This window comes from Rhineura floridana, chromosome 6, assembly GCF_030035675.1.
Source record: "Rhineura floridana isolate rRhiFlo1 chromosome 6, rRhiFlo1.hap2, whole genome shotgun sequence".
NCBI classification, from domain to species: Eukaryota; Metazoa; Chordata; class Lepidosauria; order Squamata; family Rhineuridae; genus Rhineura; species Rhineura floridana.
The window spans coordinates 82,800,430-82,819,533 of NC_084485.1; the positions used below are offsets into that span (position 1 = coordinate 82,800,430).

Sequence of the window (19,104 nt, forward strand, 5' to 3'; positions counted from 1 at the left end):
CAGATGAGCAACGAGGAACCCATTCATGAGAGGAGTAGGAATGAGCAACAAGGCGTAGATAGCCTTGCCCTCGTCTTCTGTAGTAGTTCACCACCTCCCCATGGCCGTACCTCCCTCTACCCATGATCACTGAAATTGGGGCGACATCATCCATGTTCTTCCTCACTAAGACTCCTCTTAAAACACATAATATGGACACAACAAGAGCCCACCAACGAAACCTCCCTGAACCAGTTATCCCAGTAGGCCTCTGAGAGAATTGGGAACAGTCAGACTGACTCAATAACTTTCACACAGGGCACATTACTCCCCCCTGTCTCACACCCAGGGCAGGCCAGCCTTCTGCCAGTTGCAGACTCCCTCTCTGAAGGCATCTGGTGACTGTTGTTCAGTTCACTGCCCAGGCTCTAACCCTGTGCATGAACTACACATGTGCCATATGCCCTCTCAATTTCATTTTTCAGTCTTTGAACTGAGTTTTGTGCACACATATGGAAAATGCTGTTGTGAAAGGGAAATTCTGGTCTCTGGTAAAGTTTTGTTGTTGGGACTTGTGATCTGGTAACTTCATTTGGTATGTAGGACAAGAAATGGGTTACTTAAAAGTTGCTTGTTTCTCCCTATTTTTGCATCTGTTTTGTTACTGAAGTGAAGCACAGAGGAGATTCATTTCTATTCAGGATGACCCCCAGCCTCAAATCTTATTCTATGTCTTTAATATATATGGCATTCAGATCACAGCCCCAGCTCAGGCCATAACTTCTGCTTTGTATTTAGAAAGGGTGGAAGAGAGAGAATCTTGTGTGTCTAGACTCGGGCTTTTCAGAGATGACAAGCTAAATGATGCCTGATGCATGAAAGATACTGGTGTATGCAAGCCAGTATTTGTCTCTACCAGTGTGAGACAAACTGGTCCTTGGGCAACTATGGAAGCATATCCCAGCCTTTAGCAACTCTGCCCTGTTTTAAATCTCCTAAATAAACGATAATGGTCATACTTTCTATACAAGCCATTGCTAAAGAGGCTTGGAAATCCATGGCAACTTGAGATATGTCCAGTTATGGGCCATATATCACAAATGGGTTATAAACAGGGCTGGCACTAGGCATGACTAGGCCCTTGGGCACCAGCCTGTCCCGGGCCTGATTTACCATAGCCCAACACCCCCCCCATATGGGCAACGCGGGGTTAATAAGCCCACCCACACACCCGATCTACCTCTTGTCTTGTGTGAATGATGTGCGCATGTAGGGTGCATGCCTGCCATCAACCAAGATGGGGGGGGCGTCAACCCCTTAGGGAAGCCACCACCACCATCTTAGGTGATGGCAGGCATGTGTGCACAGTGCACGCAGCATTCACGTTGATGGGAGAAGTAGGTGGGGCATGCATGTGGGCTTATTGAAGCCTGTGCTATCTGTATTGGGGGAGGGTGCCTGGGAGCTCCCTCACTGAGATCTGCAGCAAGGTCAGGTTGCAGGACCTGATGCTGCTGCAGATCACAGAATGGGAGTGCCACCCTCACATCCTAAGGAGGGGCCCTTCAGGAGCCCTTGGCCAGCACCCAACCTGGCTGCCCTCTGGCACAGACCCTCATCATAAATATCCAGTTTTTGGCATGTTGGCTTCCACAAATTCCATTTTTTTCAGGATGGAGCTTGATGGAATGTTTTGGGCTATGTTTTTCTATCTCTTCTGTCAATCAGTCTTCTGTTATCCTGCACTGCTGTTTTCAGCATCTATGCAGGTATTAAAGGTATTTGAAGGTGTATACCTTTCAAAAGGTATACACCTTTTTCAAAAAAAACCAGGAAGTGCACAAACATTACCAGCTTTAGTTATTGTGTTTAACAGTGGGCAAAAGGAGGCTTGTAGGGATATTGGGTTTTGGGGGGGGGGGGGTTAATAGTGAGATCTTCTGCAAAAGTATTATTTATCTGACTTGTATTATGCTTGTACAAGAGTGATTTTTTTAAAAAGCTTATGTATGTAGCACAGACTTTGAGGTAATCCTTCAACAAGCACTATGTTGAGACAATTGTAGACATGTCATCAGATTTTCCATGTTAAGGGGAAATCTGGATTAAATGTAAAAAAAAGTATAGGCTGGCATTTTGATGTCGTGTGGATGCTGCAAAAAACATATGGGATCAGTGCTGCACATGCACACCACAAACTCCTGTCTGGAAGCCCTCTTATACTGTACTGAGGGAAGACCATACTTCTAAGCTAAAGCAGAAAGGGATTCAACTGAAACTGTCTGTATTACCAAGTTCTGCATTGTCTTGTAAATGTTGCATCAAATGTCTGTTGCAGAATCCAGAAGATATCTGTGCTGATTTTTTTTTGAAAGCAACAATCTAGGTTTAGATCCAGACTACCCATGGATGAATCTCTACCCATGGAGAGAGATGATTTCTCCAATTTTGTCTTTCCTCACATGCACCTGCCTCCAGAAAGATGTTCTGGACCTCTGAACAACATGGGACATGATGTTGGGAGCTGCTGGTGGATGGGGAAACTGGCAAACAAATTGCCACCCTCAGCTTCGGAGCCCTTCTGTTTTCAGAGGTTGAAATATAAAAGATCCAAACTATAGTCCCAAGTGGGTAAACAAAACAATTTTGCTTTGCTTAATTCATTTATTTGAGCTGTTTAACACTGAATTTTCTGAGTGGAGAACCTAGGATTTTAGCACAGAATTTTAGACTGCCCATAAGAAAATCCTATGGACAATTAAAATGTTTAGACTGTGCTAGGAGCTGGTGCAACTCAGATAATGAATGAAAATCACTAGGTAGAGGGATTTTGCATTTATGTGTAAGGTCTAGCTGCCAAATCTATGGCTGGGAATTCCCCATGTTAGAGTGGGTGCCTCTGGCGTTTTATAATTTGGGACAGGGAAATTCCTTGCTATGTGACTGGGTTTTTGCTTGTGTCTGTTCAATACTAAGCATGTTCATTTCTTTGAAACACCTCCAGTATACAGCACCTTGGTCCCCTTTGCTCTTTGCTTATTAAAATCTTTGTGATGTGATCTAACCTGGTATAGGGTCAAGTGAAGGTTGGCAAGCAATTCAGTTTTATGAAATTATAAAATATTATGATGAAAGTGATGGCAGCATCTGGAACCGATTTCATTCCTGCACATGCAGGTATTTTACTTTACATAGCAGTTTAATTTGTGGTTCATCAAGCATGTATTGGACCCTTTTTTCTCACTTGCATTTGGAGTCTGTAGTATTCTTCTGCAATATATGAGCCTGGACTGTGTTTTTCATGTCTTATATTAATTGTATTTTTCTATGTATTTACCTCCTGCTTGCCATAAAACTCCTGATAAATCGCAGGGTTGCTAGCATGGGACTTGAGTACATTTTTTTCTGTGCTGAACAGTGTTGGTTCTAGTTCAGTTTATCTCTTGACAGATTGTGCCATTCCTCATAATTTTCTTTGTCTCTCTGTCCCCCCCCCCAAATAGTCTGAAGTGAGGAGAGCAATGCAAATTCTATTTAAAATCTTTTTCTATATATAAATCAAGATATATAATGTCTTTTCTTCAAACTTAGGAAATTCTAAATTTTTATCATTGTATTATACATAGCCAACATAAGGAAAATATCTGGATCAAACCACTGAAACAATGAGCCTGGAGGAAAGTGACAGCTGGAAACCTATGCAGATACCACTGCTGTCTCTCTCGTGCCATCTGTCCCCTTCCCCCAACTTTCATTCTCACTTACCTAGGCCGCCACTTTGTGTTCCTCTGTGTCCTGTGGTGACATGTACCACATATTTTCTTTTCCTTCAGGCTCCGGGTTTGTCATGTGCAGTGGCAAGGAGAATCCAGACAGTGATGCTGACCTTGATGTGGATGGAGACGACACATTGGAATATGGAAAGCCACAGTATCATTTTCTAGAGGTGCAGAACTCCTACCAAGTGGCTATAGCTTCACTCTGTCATTCAACTCTTGCAGCTTCCTTAATTCAAGAATACATTTTATTCAGTTAAGAGAGGATTCCACTGTTCTCTGAAATTGTTCAATTAGCAACTTTGCTTTCCAGTCTAAGGCTGTGTAGTAATTTCCCCAACAGCGCCTTTCACTTTCTGTTTCTTGCTGAGGAGAGTTTCCCCTTGTGGCGCTTTCAAATGAGCATGTTCTTATCAAACAATGGTTTCTGTGTTCGCATGTTCATCTTGGTGTTTCAAGTAGTTTTTGGTACCTCAAAAGATTCTGGTGCAGTTCTAGTGGCACACTGCATTGATTCTGTATGCCATATCGAAAAATGGGGAAGGAACCTCAGGCCTAGAGGCCAAATGCAGGCCCTGGGGACTCTCCCCAGGCCACACCCCTCCCTCCTTAAGAGTTTTTGCTTGGCTGGCCTATGTCCTTGAACTTTGATAATGCTTCTTGCTTGCCTGGATGGAAGATAGAGAGGTGTGTATAGAAACTAACCTACTGCACAGAGGTAAAATTCACAATCATTGCTTGGTCCACTTTTATGTCTGGCCCTTCCCACCACTGGTATGTGGTGAAAATTGCCCAAAAATTGCCAAGAAGGGATTGTGGCCCTTGTACTGAAAAGGGTTCCTGATCCCTTCCTCAAAGGAAAACGCGGCTGCTCTGCCTCAACTTGGGATAAGTAGTGAAGACTGCTCATTCATCAGGCTGTGCTTTCCTTAACCCTTCATGCTTAGATACACAGAGGCAGATATCATTCCATGCACTGGGGAAGAACCAGGTGAAGCCAAGGAGAGAGAGGCGCTCCGAGGTGCAGTCCTAAAGTAAGTGTGGGCTTTTAAAAGTACTGTGTGGGAGTGAAGAAGAACATGTTTCATCATGCTGGGTGGGTGGTAAGGACATTTTTCAAGACAGATACCTTGCAATTCAGTGTGAAACACAAGGCCAAGGCAGGAAGAACTTAGGAAGCAGCTACCTGCGAAGAAGATGATTACCCAGCTGTAAGATAGTAAGTAGTAAAAGTCCCACCTTGACTCCAGACACAGCAGCTAATATGTGGGCTTTCTGCCCTGGAGGTAGGGAAATCTCAGTTCTTCCACTAGTAATATGAAAGTCAGGTAGATTTATATAGCACTAATGTTCCTGTTATTTGCCATTGTAAAATATGGGCTTTTTGAAATTTGGAATTTTTGGCAAGACTTTTGTTACAAATTTTTGACAACGGGAGGGTGCAAGAGGTTTTCTAGGTGTAGATAAGGAAAGGAAAATGGCTGAGAACAATGGAGACGCTGTTAAGCACATATGTCCTACTGAAATCAATAAAACAAGTGCACACAATTCAAGGTCTGTTGATCTGAATATGACATAACTATGTCTGAATAGGACTTAAGAGTCCTCAACTTTCTCTAGGTTGTGTAGTGTGGTGAGTGCTGAAGCTTATCCTTCTGAATATTGGAAGCTCCAGTTAGGGCTCCCTTTTCGTTTCTGCCCCTTTGTCAGAAATCGTTTCTATGCTTCCAGTCAGCCCTACAAACTGGAAATATACCCTAAAAGTCTTAAGGAGACATAAATGTACTGCCATATCCTGTGTGAGGTTGATAGTTTATGATCTTGTGAGGCAAGAGTGCAGCCATGCAGATTTGTTTATCTCTCCTAAATGAGATTGGGGGTATTAGCTGCTGTGTACAGTGTTCTTGGATTTGCGCAAGAATGCCTCTTGTGGACTTTTCATTATTTATTTGGCATCTTTTCAGTCATATGGCGTTCAAGGCAAGATACAATCTTCTAAAAAATGATTATGCAAAGGACTAGACAGCTTAATGCAAAATAAAGGCAAAAGAAAGTTGAAATTTGGCTCCTACTAGGAGGAAGGGTGGGATATAAATCTAATTATACTATAGCCAGTGTGGATTTTTCACATTCCACAATGTTAAATTGAAAATACCCCCATGCCATTCTGATGCTTCCCATAAGCTCATTTCAAAACAAAACCTTACAAAACTTACAGTCCTGAACTCAGAAAAGTTTGCTTAACAGCCCTCTAAATTTTCATGGCGATACACAAACCAGTCAGAGAGAATAGAGAGTTCCAAGTCTAAAAAGAGAGAAAAGAGCTCTTTTGGACTTTTTTCTGTCAGAGTTCTCATAATCTGTTGAAATTCATTAAAAATCAGCCATGTTCACAGAGCACCTGTAATCCTATTACTGACTTTGCCTCATACTCTGACCTTCATCTTCTGCAGTTTAAAAGTTTAAAAAATGCCTGGCTGATTTTTAATTAATTTAAGAATTTTTGCATTGAACTGAATGATAATGTCAGGCATGCTCAGTAAGAACCAACTGTCAGAGTTCTAAAAGCCAGACTCACAGCTGCTTGGCTTGGCTAATTGAGGCCACACCCACACCAGATTTTGATTTCACTTGAGACAGTCATGGCTTCCCCCAAAGAATTCTGGGAAGTGTAGTTTGTGAAGGGTGCTGAGAAGAGACTCCTATTCCACTGACAAAGCTCCAGTGGCCAGAGTGGTTTAACAGTCAGCTACTCTGATTGAAGCTCTGTAAGGGGAACAGGGCATCTCCTAGCAACTCTCAGCACCCTTCACTAACTACACTTCCCAGGATTCTTTCAGAGAAGCCATAACTGTCCAAAGTGTAATAAAGGCCTGGGGTGGATGTGGCCAGGGACAGCTTTGGTTTAAATTTTACTGGGAGGCTACATGTGCCTGCTGTAGAATAAAAAGGTGGGGGAAACGCTGAAAAGCAATGATACTGTTCACAGTGTTTTCCTTTTGGAAAGGAAAGGGGCTTCCCCTCTGCCCTGTGCCCACCCACCCAATCTCCTCCTACCCTCCCTGCCCCTCCCCTGGGTCAGTGTTGGACTACAACCTGGGAGACCAGGGTTCAAATCCCCACACAGCCATGAAGCTCACTGGGTGACCTTGGGCCAGTCACTGCCTCTTAGCCTCAGAGGAAGGCAATGGTAAAACCACCTATGAATACAGTTTACCATGAAAACCCTATTCATAGGGTTGCCATAAGTCGGGATTGACTTGGAAGCAGTCCATTTCCATTTTCAAAGATGATTGCACAGAAATAAATCCCATTGAACAAGTATGCATATGATCAAACCCATCCTCCCTCCTATCCCCTCCCTCTTGCCCCTCCCCTCCCCCTTCCTTTGCCCCACTCTCTCCATCCCCTTCCAATCCTCCCCTTCCTCCTCCTCATGGTCAGTTTTACCTATGTTAAGCATGATTGCACGGGAGTAAATACCATTGAACTCTATAAGCATGCAAATGATCAAACCTGCCCTTCCTTTGCCCCCCTCCAATCCACTCCTTCCCCCCTATGGTCAGTTTTTCCTATCCTAACCATGATTGCATAGGAGTAAATCCCATTGAACTCAATAAGCATGCAAGTAATCAGACCTGCCCTTCCCCTCCCCTTCCTCCTCCCTTCTTCCTTCTTCCTTCTCCCCTGCCCAATCCAGCCCTCTGTCCCTTCCCCCTGTCAGTTTTACCTATCCTAAGCATGGAAGTGGATTGGACTGTGAAAGACCAAGCCAAATGGTGTTTGCAGTTTGACAAATTTATAGGGCAGTCCAATATCTCAGAGAGGAGGTCAGGTCTCCTGCTCCCCTGGTGCATTCGCTATAGCTGCCCAGTTTCTCTGCTTTTTAAAGTTTGATAGAAATATCTGTGGGCTATAAGTACGTTCTTAAACCGTAAGGTTTTTTGCCTATTAGTGAATAAATAAATAAGTTGCTAGGAGAAGTTATATTTTGCAGGGACTGTCTACCTGGAACAAGTAATACCTCCAGCCCCATACTTGCAAGTTTGCAAACCCTTAACAACTTTTGACTTGCTACATTCCAATACAGTAATCTTCATCTAGACCAGATGTGGGGAACCGTTGGCCCTTCAGTTGTTGCTGAACTGCCACTCCCATCAGCCCTAGCAAGCATGGCCAATAGCCGGGGATGATGGGAGTTGTAATTCAGCAACATCTGGAGGGCCAGAGGTTCCCCACACCTTATCTAGACCTTGATTGATATTCAGGCAATTGACTGATTGCTCCTGCAATGATGAAAAGTACAGGAGGGTTTTAGTATACTGAGGTTACCTAATTCTGATACTCTGGATTATCATTTCCAGTGGTTGTATATAAACATTAAACATAATTGAGGAAAAGATAGAACTTTCCTATGCCCCAGAAAACAAAGGCCATGGGATAAAGTAGCAATGCCAAAAACTACCTTCTTCCACAGATCCGCCAAGGCTAAGGGCAACCATGAAAAAATGGTGCCTCCTATCACCTGTGGCCTTGAAGAATTTGATTAGTTGTGTCACAGGCTGCTGAGAGATTGCAGAGTATTAACAGGTTCATACTTCCTTGGACAATCCACCAGGTCTAGTTACCAATCAAACCAACTAAAGTAGTCTCTGTTCTGGCTTGAACTGTGACAGATACAAATCTAGAACATTGGGTTTACTCCGTTAAAGGCAAGTGGCTGGATTTTGTCCACTTTCTTAAGCCATAATTTAAATATCCAATAAAATTAGATAAGCAAAAGCATGGAACACATCCACAAAGGACCCTGTATAAATAATGGCATCCAAGTCAGCATGACCAGTTTTATCCTCTGATAAAATTACCACAGTAGCTGGTGGGCTTGGTTGCTTTACTCAGAATAGCTACACAAGATGACTCTCTACCAATGCAATGGTGGTGGAGAAATATACTATTCAGTGCCACACAATAGGCCTTAATGATGGCTCTAAGTTGTTTGCATAGGAAGCTGCATATTATACTGAGCCACATTATTGGTCCTTCTAGCTTAGAATTTACATCAGCCTTTGCCAACCTGGTGCCTTTCAGATGTTTTGTACTGTAACTCCCATCAGCCCCAGTCAGCACAGTCATGCTGGCTGGAGCTGTTGGGAGCTGTAGTTCAAAACATGTGGGGTACTAGGTAGATGAAGACTGGTCTACATTGACCATGGTTTCAGACAGAGGTCTTGCCAGCCCCACCTGCAAATTCCAGGGATTGAATGTGAAGCCTTGTGCATGCAAAGAATGAGTTCTGTCACTGAGCTAAGGCCCTTCACTTGCAGTGGATTAATCCTGATTGTTTTAAGAACTGGCACTCTGAACTCTCTCTTCTCTGCACTTTCATTGCCATATCTCATTAAATTATATGGAAGCCTTTGTCAACTAGGTAAGAGGATACTAGGGAGTAGTTCTTCCAAGAGCCCAGGGCACATTAGAATGACCAAACCACCAGCAGAACCAGCTAAATTCCCCAGACCATTCTGGATTCTGGTAGGATCCATAAGTTTCTAGGGATTGACTAGCTTAATGGCCCAAAGTTCTTGCAGTGCTGGTTTTTGTACACCGGGCTGTTCTCCACTGTAGTTCTGCATAGGCCTCTGTGAGGAAGATTCTAGAAAGCATTCCAGGCAAATAACTGAAATGGTGTTAACAAGGAGCTAAGAAATGGATTGGTTTTTCAAGCCCTCTGCCCTGCGTGGAAACAGCACATACATAGCTCCAGTCTCTTAGGCTGAGTGAGCCTTGGAGGTCAAGGTTGAAGAGATTGATAGAGCAGTGAAATGAAGTTTTCCTACTGCTTAGTTTGTTACAAGCAGTGGCCTGAAATCAGGTTTCACTCCATAGAAACACATATCTGCCTCAGACTATTGCTTCCTTCAGTAATTTGAATTGACGTTGACTAATATTTGATGTTGAAAGGAAGACAGAAATGCTAGGGTGTTTTGTTTTGTTCATTTGTCTTTGGAGTTCTGATAGTTAACCTGCCCTATCCTTACAGCCCAAAATAGGTCGTATCAATAATTTAACCCAATAAAATCAGAAATATAAATACCACTAATTTAAAATTACAAAAACAGTGAGGTTGTTTCCAGATATCCTTAAACCTAGATATTAAAAGTCATCTTGAACAAGAAAGTCTTCTAGCGCTTCTGGAAAAAATTGTTTCAGGTTTCAATTAGTCTTGTTGGAAAGGACATTCCACAATTTGTGAGAAATTGCGTAGAGTAATTCTCTGCATACTTAGCATGTGGATGAAACAGAGGAGCTCTTGGTACACTCTTGGTTAATCTTAAGGGTGTGACAAAACAAAATGCAAGATGGGCTGTAAGATCTGTAATGCTCAAATCACTTACATCAAAAGCTAGCAACTTAAATTACATACAGAAGATAATAAGGAGTCAGTGCAGATGTTGTAGCATTGATGACATCTCTTCTTAAACTCCCCCCCTGCACTAACTGCATTCTGCACTAACTAGAACATGTCTTTCTTCCAACACTCTATTTATCTCCCTTCCTGCTTCATTAGTCTTATCCTTGGTAAACCAGGAAACTTATGGCAACACAATGAGAGGAGAGAATGCATAGTAACCACTGTGTTAGTTATATTAATCCTCACACGTTACCAAGGCCATTGGCAAAATTCTAGAGTATTCTGGAATCCATTTGCAGTTCCTAAGGCAGTTTACTTGAACCCAGATTTCTTGGGTTGGCTGAATACCAACAGGAGTAGAGAGCTGGTAGTAACCAGAAGCTTAAAGACTGTTAGTTCCACAAAACCTAGTTTGATTGATATGATAGGATCACAGTTTGAGGAGCACAATAGAAGTCGGACTGAATATATAACTTTGTATCTGCACAGATCTGGATAGTCCCCAGTGTCTTTGCAGAAGGAAGCTGTTCAGGATTATGCCTATAACCAAACTTCAGGACATAGGAGCCAGTATGGTTCAGTGGATCTGGAAGACCTCTATTCAAGTTGTTCTTCTGCTAGGAATTCACTGTATGGTCTTACAAAAGTTGCTCTCGGTATCCCATGTACAAAATGAAAATAATCGTGACCTGTTTTGACACAGTTGTGAGAGTAAACACAAATTGATTGTAAAGCACTTTACCATTTTTAAATACTATATAAATGATAAATAATGGTTTGGAGAAATGCATGTTGTAGCGTTTTTCCTGTGACATATTTTTCACTGCTATCTCTTTTTCCAGTGGTGGCACGCCTAGTACCCGAATAACACCAGAATTTTCTAAGTGGGCAAGTGATGGTGAGTGTAAGATATGTGTGTGTGGCAAGTCTGTGTGTTTGATTGGAGAGTGAAAGCGGATATTTCATGGTCCAATTTTAGTGTTCTGCATATAGGAGCATGTTATTCTGTGTATCTAGCACCAGGGAATTAAAGTAGTGTAATAAATAGCACTGTTGAGTTTTGATGGGAGAATCCATGCAGCAGTTTAATTTGTGCTCCTGGAGATGAATACAGGTATTGCCTTTACTTCTCAACAGAAAAACTTAAACAATGGAGTCACCTAGGAGGAGATGATGATGCATTGTTTATATACCATTTTCTGCTAAATGTCCCCAGAGCATTGTACTGTATAACCAAAATTATAAGAAGTTAAAATACAGCTTTCTGGTTTTCAAACCTGTGACTAGCCTGCTGTGCTTTATCTCATTCCACTTGGTTTGGAGGATGATTTCCACATGTTGCCAGGATTCGGTTTGAGATTACTAAACATCGTAAGCCAGTTTTTTTCTGATTTTTACCTTATATAGATATGCTGTCAGTGTTACAATATTTGTTCAAATTCTCACATAAACCTTCTCAACTATTAAGATATTTCCCAGAAGCCCTTCTTCAGGTCCCTCTTCCTTCAGAGGTGAGGTGGATGATGACCCATGATAAGGCCTTTTAAGTTGTGGGGTTTTGACTTTTAAATACCCTTCCAAGAAGGTTCACCTGACTCAGAGTCGCATGCAGTTAAAGTGCCAGATATTTAAAATTTGCACAGGCCTCTTAGTTTTTGACTTTTAAATGCATTGGTTTTATCTGGGTTCTGTTCATATTCTGCATTTTAGATACATGGTTTTTGTATTAATTATTCTATTTTCTTTATGATAACTACTTGGAGGCAATGGCCTGAAGAGCAGGTTACAACTTTAATAAATAAATAAAAATATCTGTCTGTTTTACTGCATAAACGGAGGGCAGCATATTCCATATTTATCCTCACAACAACCCTGTGAGACTGCCCTTCCAGGAGCTTGATGATTGGGGTCTCCATAGTCCAAATCCAACACTCTCTGATACTGGCTCTCCATTGGTATAGCTAGTCTGAAGTAACATTTGTATACAAGTTTTAAAAAGATTGCAGGCTGATAGAAAGTAAGACTGGAAGCTCCCTTGGTCTGTTTGAGTTTCAGCTATACTCCAAAGGTAAACTAGGCAGAATGTGTTGATGCAGGGGAAAGTATTCTGTATTTGGAGTAGAAGCAAGTTTGGCATTCACTTTCCCATTACTTTTTTCTGTGTGATTCTACATCATTATCTTTATCCATGATAATAAAGAGTAAAATATTGGCAGTAAGACAGCTCAGGACTGGGACAAGTCCTGTGCAAGCAGAGTTCAATTGCAGTTCAGTTCCTGAGAAGTGCTGGTGCTAGTTGTCCTGCAGTGCTCTTATCATAGAATCATAGAATAGTAGAGTTGGAAGGGGCCTATAAGGCCATCAAGTCCAACCCCCAGCTCAATGCTGGAATCCAAATCAAAGCATTCCTAACAGATGGCTATCCAGCTGTCTCTTGAATGCCTCCAGTGTCAGAGAGCCCACTACCTCTCTAGGTCATTGGTTCCATTGTCATATGGCTCTTAACAGTTAGGAAGTTTTTCCTGATGTTCAGTCAAAATCTGGCTTCCTGCAACTTGAGCCCAGTATTCCATGTCCTGCACTCTGGGACGATCAGGAAGAGATCCCGGCCCTCCTCTGTGTGACAACCTTTCATGTACTTGAAGAGTGCTATCATATCTCCCCTCAATCTTCTTCAGGCTAAACATGCCCAGTGATGTCCTAGTGATTTCAAAAGGCTTGTGAGAAAATTCTTTGGCCTGGCCTGACCTACAGACACAGGGTAACTTTGTGATTCCTGAGAGTGGGTAAATCTATCTGGCCTGTAAACCCACAAATCTTCCCAAACGTCCTGTGAACAGAAAGCCTCCAGAATCCTAACTGCAATTCACAGTGTTGTCAAAGAACAAATTGCACATACAAGCCATTTACCAAACTGATTTCACAAGAACTGCTCAAGGAAGTCAAAGTGGATCCTTTGTGTCTAACCAGGTTGAAAAAGGCTAGTAATTCTGAGTGCTTCAGTTTTGGGGTGACCAGTTGCTGCAGCAAAGTGGGAGACTTGTATGTATTTGGTAGTTTTGTCATGTGAATCAATACTAGAACACTTCACCAATTCTTTGGTTTCTCTGACTTTTGTCTGAACCAGTGTTTCCCTTGACTGAACTGGGATCTTCTTTTTGTTTTTCTTTCATAGAAATGCCATCAACGAGTAATGGAGAGAGCAGTAAACAGGAGCCTATGCAAAAGACCTGCAAGAATAGTGACATAGAGAAGTGAGTATGACCCGGCCATGTCTATCTTTGTTAGGAATGGAAAGAGACTGCCAGGAGCTTTCTAGCAGAGGGGCATCCCTATGGCACGTGGCATGCTGCGTATGGCCTTCCTTTTGTAGCTCTCATACGTTTCTCCAGCTTTTTAACTCAGCCTTTTAATTCAGACACGGTATTAACTCTTCCCTAGCTGAAAATCAAATAGGTTCCTTTCCTATTTTTTGTTTAGTTTTTGTTTTTCATTTTTCATAGAAATTCCCCATCTGTAGGAGTGGGAAAAATCCATTTTGGTTTGTTGGCTCTAAAAATGGAGAAATGATTTTATGTTTCATTTCTAAGTCCCAGTTTAGTTTTTGCAGCTTTAGAGGGATGATGGCAAATCTTCCCCTTGTGTTAAATTCTCCATGGTATCAAAGTGTTGCCCTTTTCCTTCCCCCGGGGTGTGTTATTTTTCAGAAGCTTTACTTATATGGCCAATCTCTGGAAAAGAATAAGATCATCTTAACCTTCATTTCCATTGGGAATGAGTCATGTGGGACAGCATCTTTTGCTTTACTAAAGTACAGAGGCAAAAGGAGCCCAAAATCATACATGGTGCTGCATTGTCTTCTTACAGTCCTGCAGTGCTATATGTGATAATATCCCAGATCATTTTTGTGTGCTCTTTGTAATTAGCATAGATAAAATTGAAGTCTTAAGCAGAGAAATAGATTAAGAACCAGTTCATGTAATTACTGTCCATGAATAATGCACATATAAGTGGTGCATTGAGATGGTACATGCTGTGTGAACCAGATCATATATGTATGCAGTTCCTACAAGCATTTCCCTCACAAAGTGGGAAAAGGTCATGGGAACTGAAAATATGAGACTACAGATGCAAGTGCCTTGGATGACTGCAAATGTCCCACAATGCATATGGAATTGTTAGCCAGTGATTTGTGTGAACAGATCCAAAGCATTTCTCAAGAGAAGGCAGTTATCTACCAGAACAAGGTGCGGGGAGGGGGGTTTAAGTGAAATTCTCAATTACTGTATCGTCTAAAGCAGGAATGGGGAACCTGTGGTCCTCCAGATGTTGTTGTTGAACTCCAACTCCCATCAGCCCCACCTGACATGGCAAATGATCTGGGATGATGGCAGATGTAGTTCCAGAGCATCCAAAGGGCCACTCATTCCCCATCTCTGCTCTAAATTATTATTATTATTATTATTATTATTATTATTATTATTATTGAATTTATTAGTCACCCATCTGGCTGGTTCACCAGCCACTCTGGGCGACGTACAGAATTTAAAAAAAGTCTGCTCTTCTGGATTAACACAGATGGAAAACTCTAGCACAATGTAATGCAGAAGGAAATAATATTGCCTGCCTTGGCCCTCCTGTATTTGTGTATCTAGGAATTAAAATCTAGGATTATAGAATGTTTGGGACTTTGGAAACAGAAATAAAGAGAGGGGTGAGAGGAGGATTTCATGGTTGGACTAGTTGTGAACACATACCAGCTTCCTTTGTGAGGACTTAGCTGCTTGTTGCCATTTTTCATCTATTGCTTAGCAACCCTCTTATACTGCCTTCCATGTAGGAGACAGAGGGATTCAGCAGTCTGTGTCAATTGCATTAGTTGCTGACTCCAGTAGTTGTTGTCTTCCTCAAATCTTGGCCTCCCAAACTGAAAAGGTTTGACATTCTCCAGAACATGTGTCCAAATGATCGATTGATATCATCTTGATCAGATTATTAAAAAAGCTTTATTCAGTGTTTCTTGCCAGACCCCACATTCTTTCCAAGTGGTGCATACAATAATTCTGAGTTGTGAAATATGGCACTGCTCCTTCTCTGTGACAACTCATGACCCATCATGGAACATCGAAAACATCCTGACTTCCATAGTCAAAAATTACACTTGAGTACCCAACCCCTTATTACCTTTTGAAAGAGGGTAAAACCATTTCTTATACTCCATAGCATTTCTTCCTTGGTTCATAAGAAATCCCCCTGTGGTAAAGGGCTACTGCCGTTTAGTTAGAATAAGACTTTCGAACTTCTGAAGGGAGCTGAAAACAGAATGTTTAGAAGCAAAGGTTCCAGCTGTGCTGTCCGTGTTCTTCAGGGACTTGTGTGTGATCAATAGTTTGTGTTCTAATGTCTAAAGAGCTAGAATGCTGTGTGTGAGGGGATGGGTTCTGTTAAATTAATTGATAAGTGAGTTCAGACCTTAGGGCCTGCAGAAAGGAAGGTGTTCTTACTGTCCGGCTGCTTCCACCTGCGCTGCCAAGTCATGATATATGGTGACCCAGCCCAACTGGCTAAATTGATTCATCTCCAGTTCCTGGTTGTTAATCTAGGGCTAAATTGGTTTCATTTTTCTTGTGTTGGGTGGTGCTTGTGGTGAGCTCTCCATGGGATTGCTTCCTTCTGCTCATAACTTTAATTTTTGCTTTTAAATCTGGGCATTATTGATTAGTGTGTTAAACTCCATGTAACATCTAATTAGCATTTTAAAAAGTGTTTAGGAGCACATGGTTTATCACCTGTGTCAGCTGGGCTGTCCATTTAGAACAATGGTTAATGGAATTAGCAGTGATTATCTTTATTGATCCTACTTTTGTAAGGATGACATTCATTTTCTCTCCCCTATCCAAAACAATGTCTAGGCATGGAGAATATATTTTTAATTAGTTAATACAATACAGTAAACTGTCCTTGTTTTGGTGCAGATCTAATGTACTTGGGTTGAACGTTTATGGAATGTGCGCTTTAGGCTGCTTCTCTTGCATGCCAAACAACTTGCCTCTGTTAAAGAGAGATGTGTTTGCTGGTTGTTCCTCCTTTGTATTTCATTCATCCCATTTTTGTTTGAATTTGATATCATAGCTGCTGTTGGCCTAGGTCAGTCAAAATGGCAAACCATGATTTGTCATTGCATCTGAACTGGGCCACTGACAGACACATTAAATACAGGATTTCTTGTATTTCTCTTTCACTCATAAGAAGACTTCATTGATTTCTAAAACTGAATATATTTTTAGATTTATTTCTTTAATGAGAATAACAGGGCTAGAAAGGATTTACTGAACTGCATAGCCAGCACAGACATGCAACATGTACATCTGATACAGGATTTCATAAGCTGAGAGCAGTGATCATTAACTCCCAGGGTCCACTTTTACTCCTGAACTACATACAACATGAGACTCAATTTTAGTATTTTTTATCTTTCATATTTTAACCTTATTAATTTTATTATTTAATAAATTATTATTTAATTTAATTATTTGGTAGTTTTTCAATCTCCCTTTTTAGAAGAATCTCCTCACAAAGCGGCAAACATATGCTTATTATATACATAGGCCACCTACAATCACCTTCTTTTGCTCTGTCTCTCTTCTCTGTATCAGTCTGTCTTCTGCAGTCATAGATTCCATTACCTCGTGGCTAGCCCTAACAGACATTGAAGTCCACAGGGGTAAGTGTGACTCACAGGCATCTGTCTAGATGGGCAACCAAGAGGTAGACAGGCCCCAGCTAGGGAATGTTAGGGTTTAAGGAGAATCCATGATAGAAGTGTACAAAATTATGCATGGTGTGGAGAAAGTGGACACAATTTTTTCTCTCCATCTTTTATAACACTAGAACTTGAGGACATCGAGTGAAGGTGAATGTTGGAAGATTCAGGACAAACAAAATACTTATCACATAGTGCATATTTAAATTATGGAACTCTCTTCCCCAAGAAGTAGTGATGTCCACCAACTTAGATGGCTTTAAAAGAGGATTAGACAAATTCATGGAGGCTAAAGCTATAAGTGACTACCAGCCACAATGGCTATGTCCTGCCTCCACTGTCAGAAGCAGTATGCCCCTGAATACCAGTTGCTAGGAATCACAAGTGGGAAAAGTACTGTTGCATTCAGCTCTTCCTGTTGGGCTTCTCATAGGCATCTAGTTGGCCATTGTGAGAACGGGATGCTGGACTAGATGGGCCATGGGCCTGATCCAGTAGGCTCTTCTTATAGTCTTACTTTCAATGAATCCAACCTGACAAGACGTAGGAAATGGGCTTAGCAAGTCTAATGACTGCAAGACCAATCTAGCAAGCCAGAAACAAAGGATGTATCGGCAGCGACTGTCTTGACTAGCTTAGGTGTGTGTGAGTATCTGAGCCTTGTAATGAACTGCAGGAGGAGAGAGTGTTCTTGTGCTCAGGTCTTGCTTGCATGCTTCCCATAGGTATGTGTTTGGCCACTGTGAGAGCAAGATGCTGAACAGATGGGCCGCTGGCCTCATCCAGCAACCTCTTCTTATATTCTTATGAGGCAAGTGCTTTGCTTTCTTTGTTAATTCCTGTGACACTGCTTTGTGAGGAAGACGGGCTTTGGGCTAGGAGATGGAGGATGCAAGGTAAGGAACTAGTGAGAAATGCCTCTTGGGGCCCCTGTGGAAGCACCTAGAAGGTCTATGGAATAATCCCACAGGGAGTCCATGTCTGCAGAGATGCTAGTTCCTCTAAGTCTTCATCCAGAACTAAAAAATCTGAATGAAAGCTTTTTGACCCGTGATCCTGGCATATGCTTTGTAAGCAGGCTCTCATCCTTCCTCATCCAGTTTTTCTCTTATCTGTTCTTGCCATATGAAGCTTTGAAGCCTTAAAGTAGCATACAGGTAAAATAATACAGCTACAAACCAGAGACTTTCCTGCCATATCTTCTTCCCAAACAGATCTCCCAGCCCTTCTTGGTGTTTCCCTATCATTCCACAACAGCCTCCACCATCACTTTTTCACCAAGGATTTCACCATAATCCCAGCTTAAACCTCCATTCATTTCTAGGCTAACATGCTTCTCTTTTCCTCCCACTGTCCCTATTCCCATTCATCCCATTTTTAATATAGGACGTTGACTTCTGTTTAGTCAGATGCCATCTAGCTCAGTATTGTTTACACTAACAGTCCTTTCCCAGCTCTATCTGGAGATGCCAGGGATTGAACCTGTGGGATCTTTTGCATGCAAAGCATGTGTTCTACCTCTGGGCTATATCTCCTCCAGTATATGATTGGAAGGGGATGAAGCAGGAGCAACCCTTTTGGAATTGACTGGGCCTGCAGTTTCTGAAAATGGAACTGCTTTTGAACCCCAGCTTGGCATCCCTGCCCTAAACTTTTCATCCTGGAATCTAAATCCACTGCATCTTTTTCTGCCACCAGAAACAGTCCCTGCCTGGGAACAGTTCTGCTCCCTCTCCTTGATGGCAGTTTTTGAATTAGCTTAAGTCCAGATGTAATGTTTTCCTTCTCGCAGTAGTGTCTTCTTAGATCTGTCTGCCTTTTCTTCCATTTTGGCATTTTCTTTTCTGCATTGCTGGTCCCTGAATCTTAGCACTGGTGCTAAGACTACCCCACCTGTGTGTAGGCTGCAAACTCTACAACTCCTAATTTTGTCCTCCCTGAAGACACTATCCATATAGCCTGGTGCCATCTTGAAATCAGGACTTCCCGGGGTTAAGAAGCCAGCCTCTTAATTCAGAGTGCCAATGTTCAATTTTGCTTCCTGCCACCAAACTAGATTGCAGGCCAAGGAAAGAGTCTGGGTTAGTGCCCCACTGGGTCACCTCCCATTTGTTTTCCTCAATTTTGTGTTGTCATAAATTCATTCCAGCCCGTTGTGCTTGATCAGTTTATCT

At 41.9% G+C, this 19,104-nt stretch overlaps 1 protein-coding gene across 4 annotated transcripts in view; it reads left to right on the forward strand.

Annotated features, from left to right (window-relative positions):
* RNF220 (ring finger protein 220) overlaps positions 1 to 19,104 on the forward strand; it is a 486,818-nt gene that overhangs the window by 426,539 nt on the left and 41,175 nt on the right. For all 4 annotated transcript variants that reach the window (XM_061632741.1, XM_061632742.1, XM_061632743.1 and 1 more), the window contains 4 exons: positions 3,813 to 3,909; positions 4,703 to 4,789; positions 11,010 to 11,065; positions 13,343 to 13,421. In XM_061632741.1, coding sequence (XP_061488725.1) covers positions 3,813 to 3,909; positions 4,703 to 4,789; positions 11,010 to 11,065; positions 13,343 to 13,421 — 319 coding nt within the window. The remainder of the gene's footprint in view (positions 1 to 3,812; positions 3,910 to 4,702; positions 4,790 to 11,009; positions 11,066 to 13,342; positions 13,422 to 19,104) is intronic.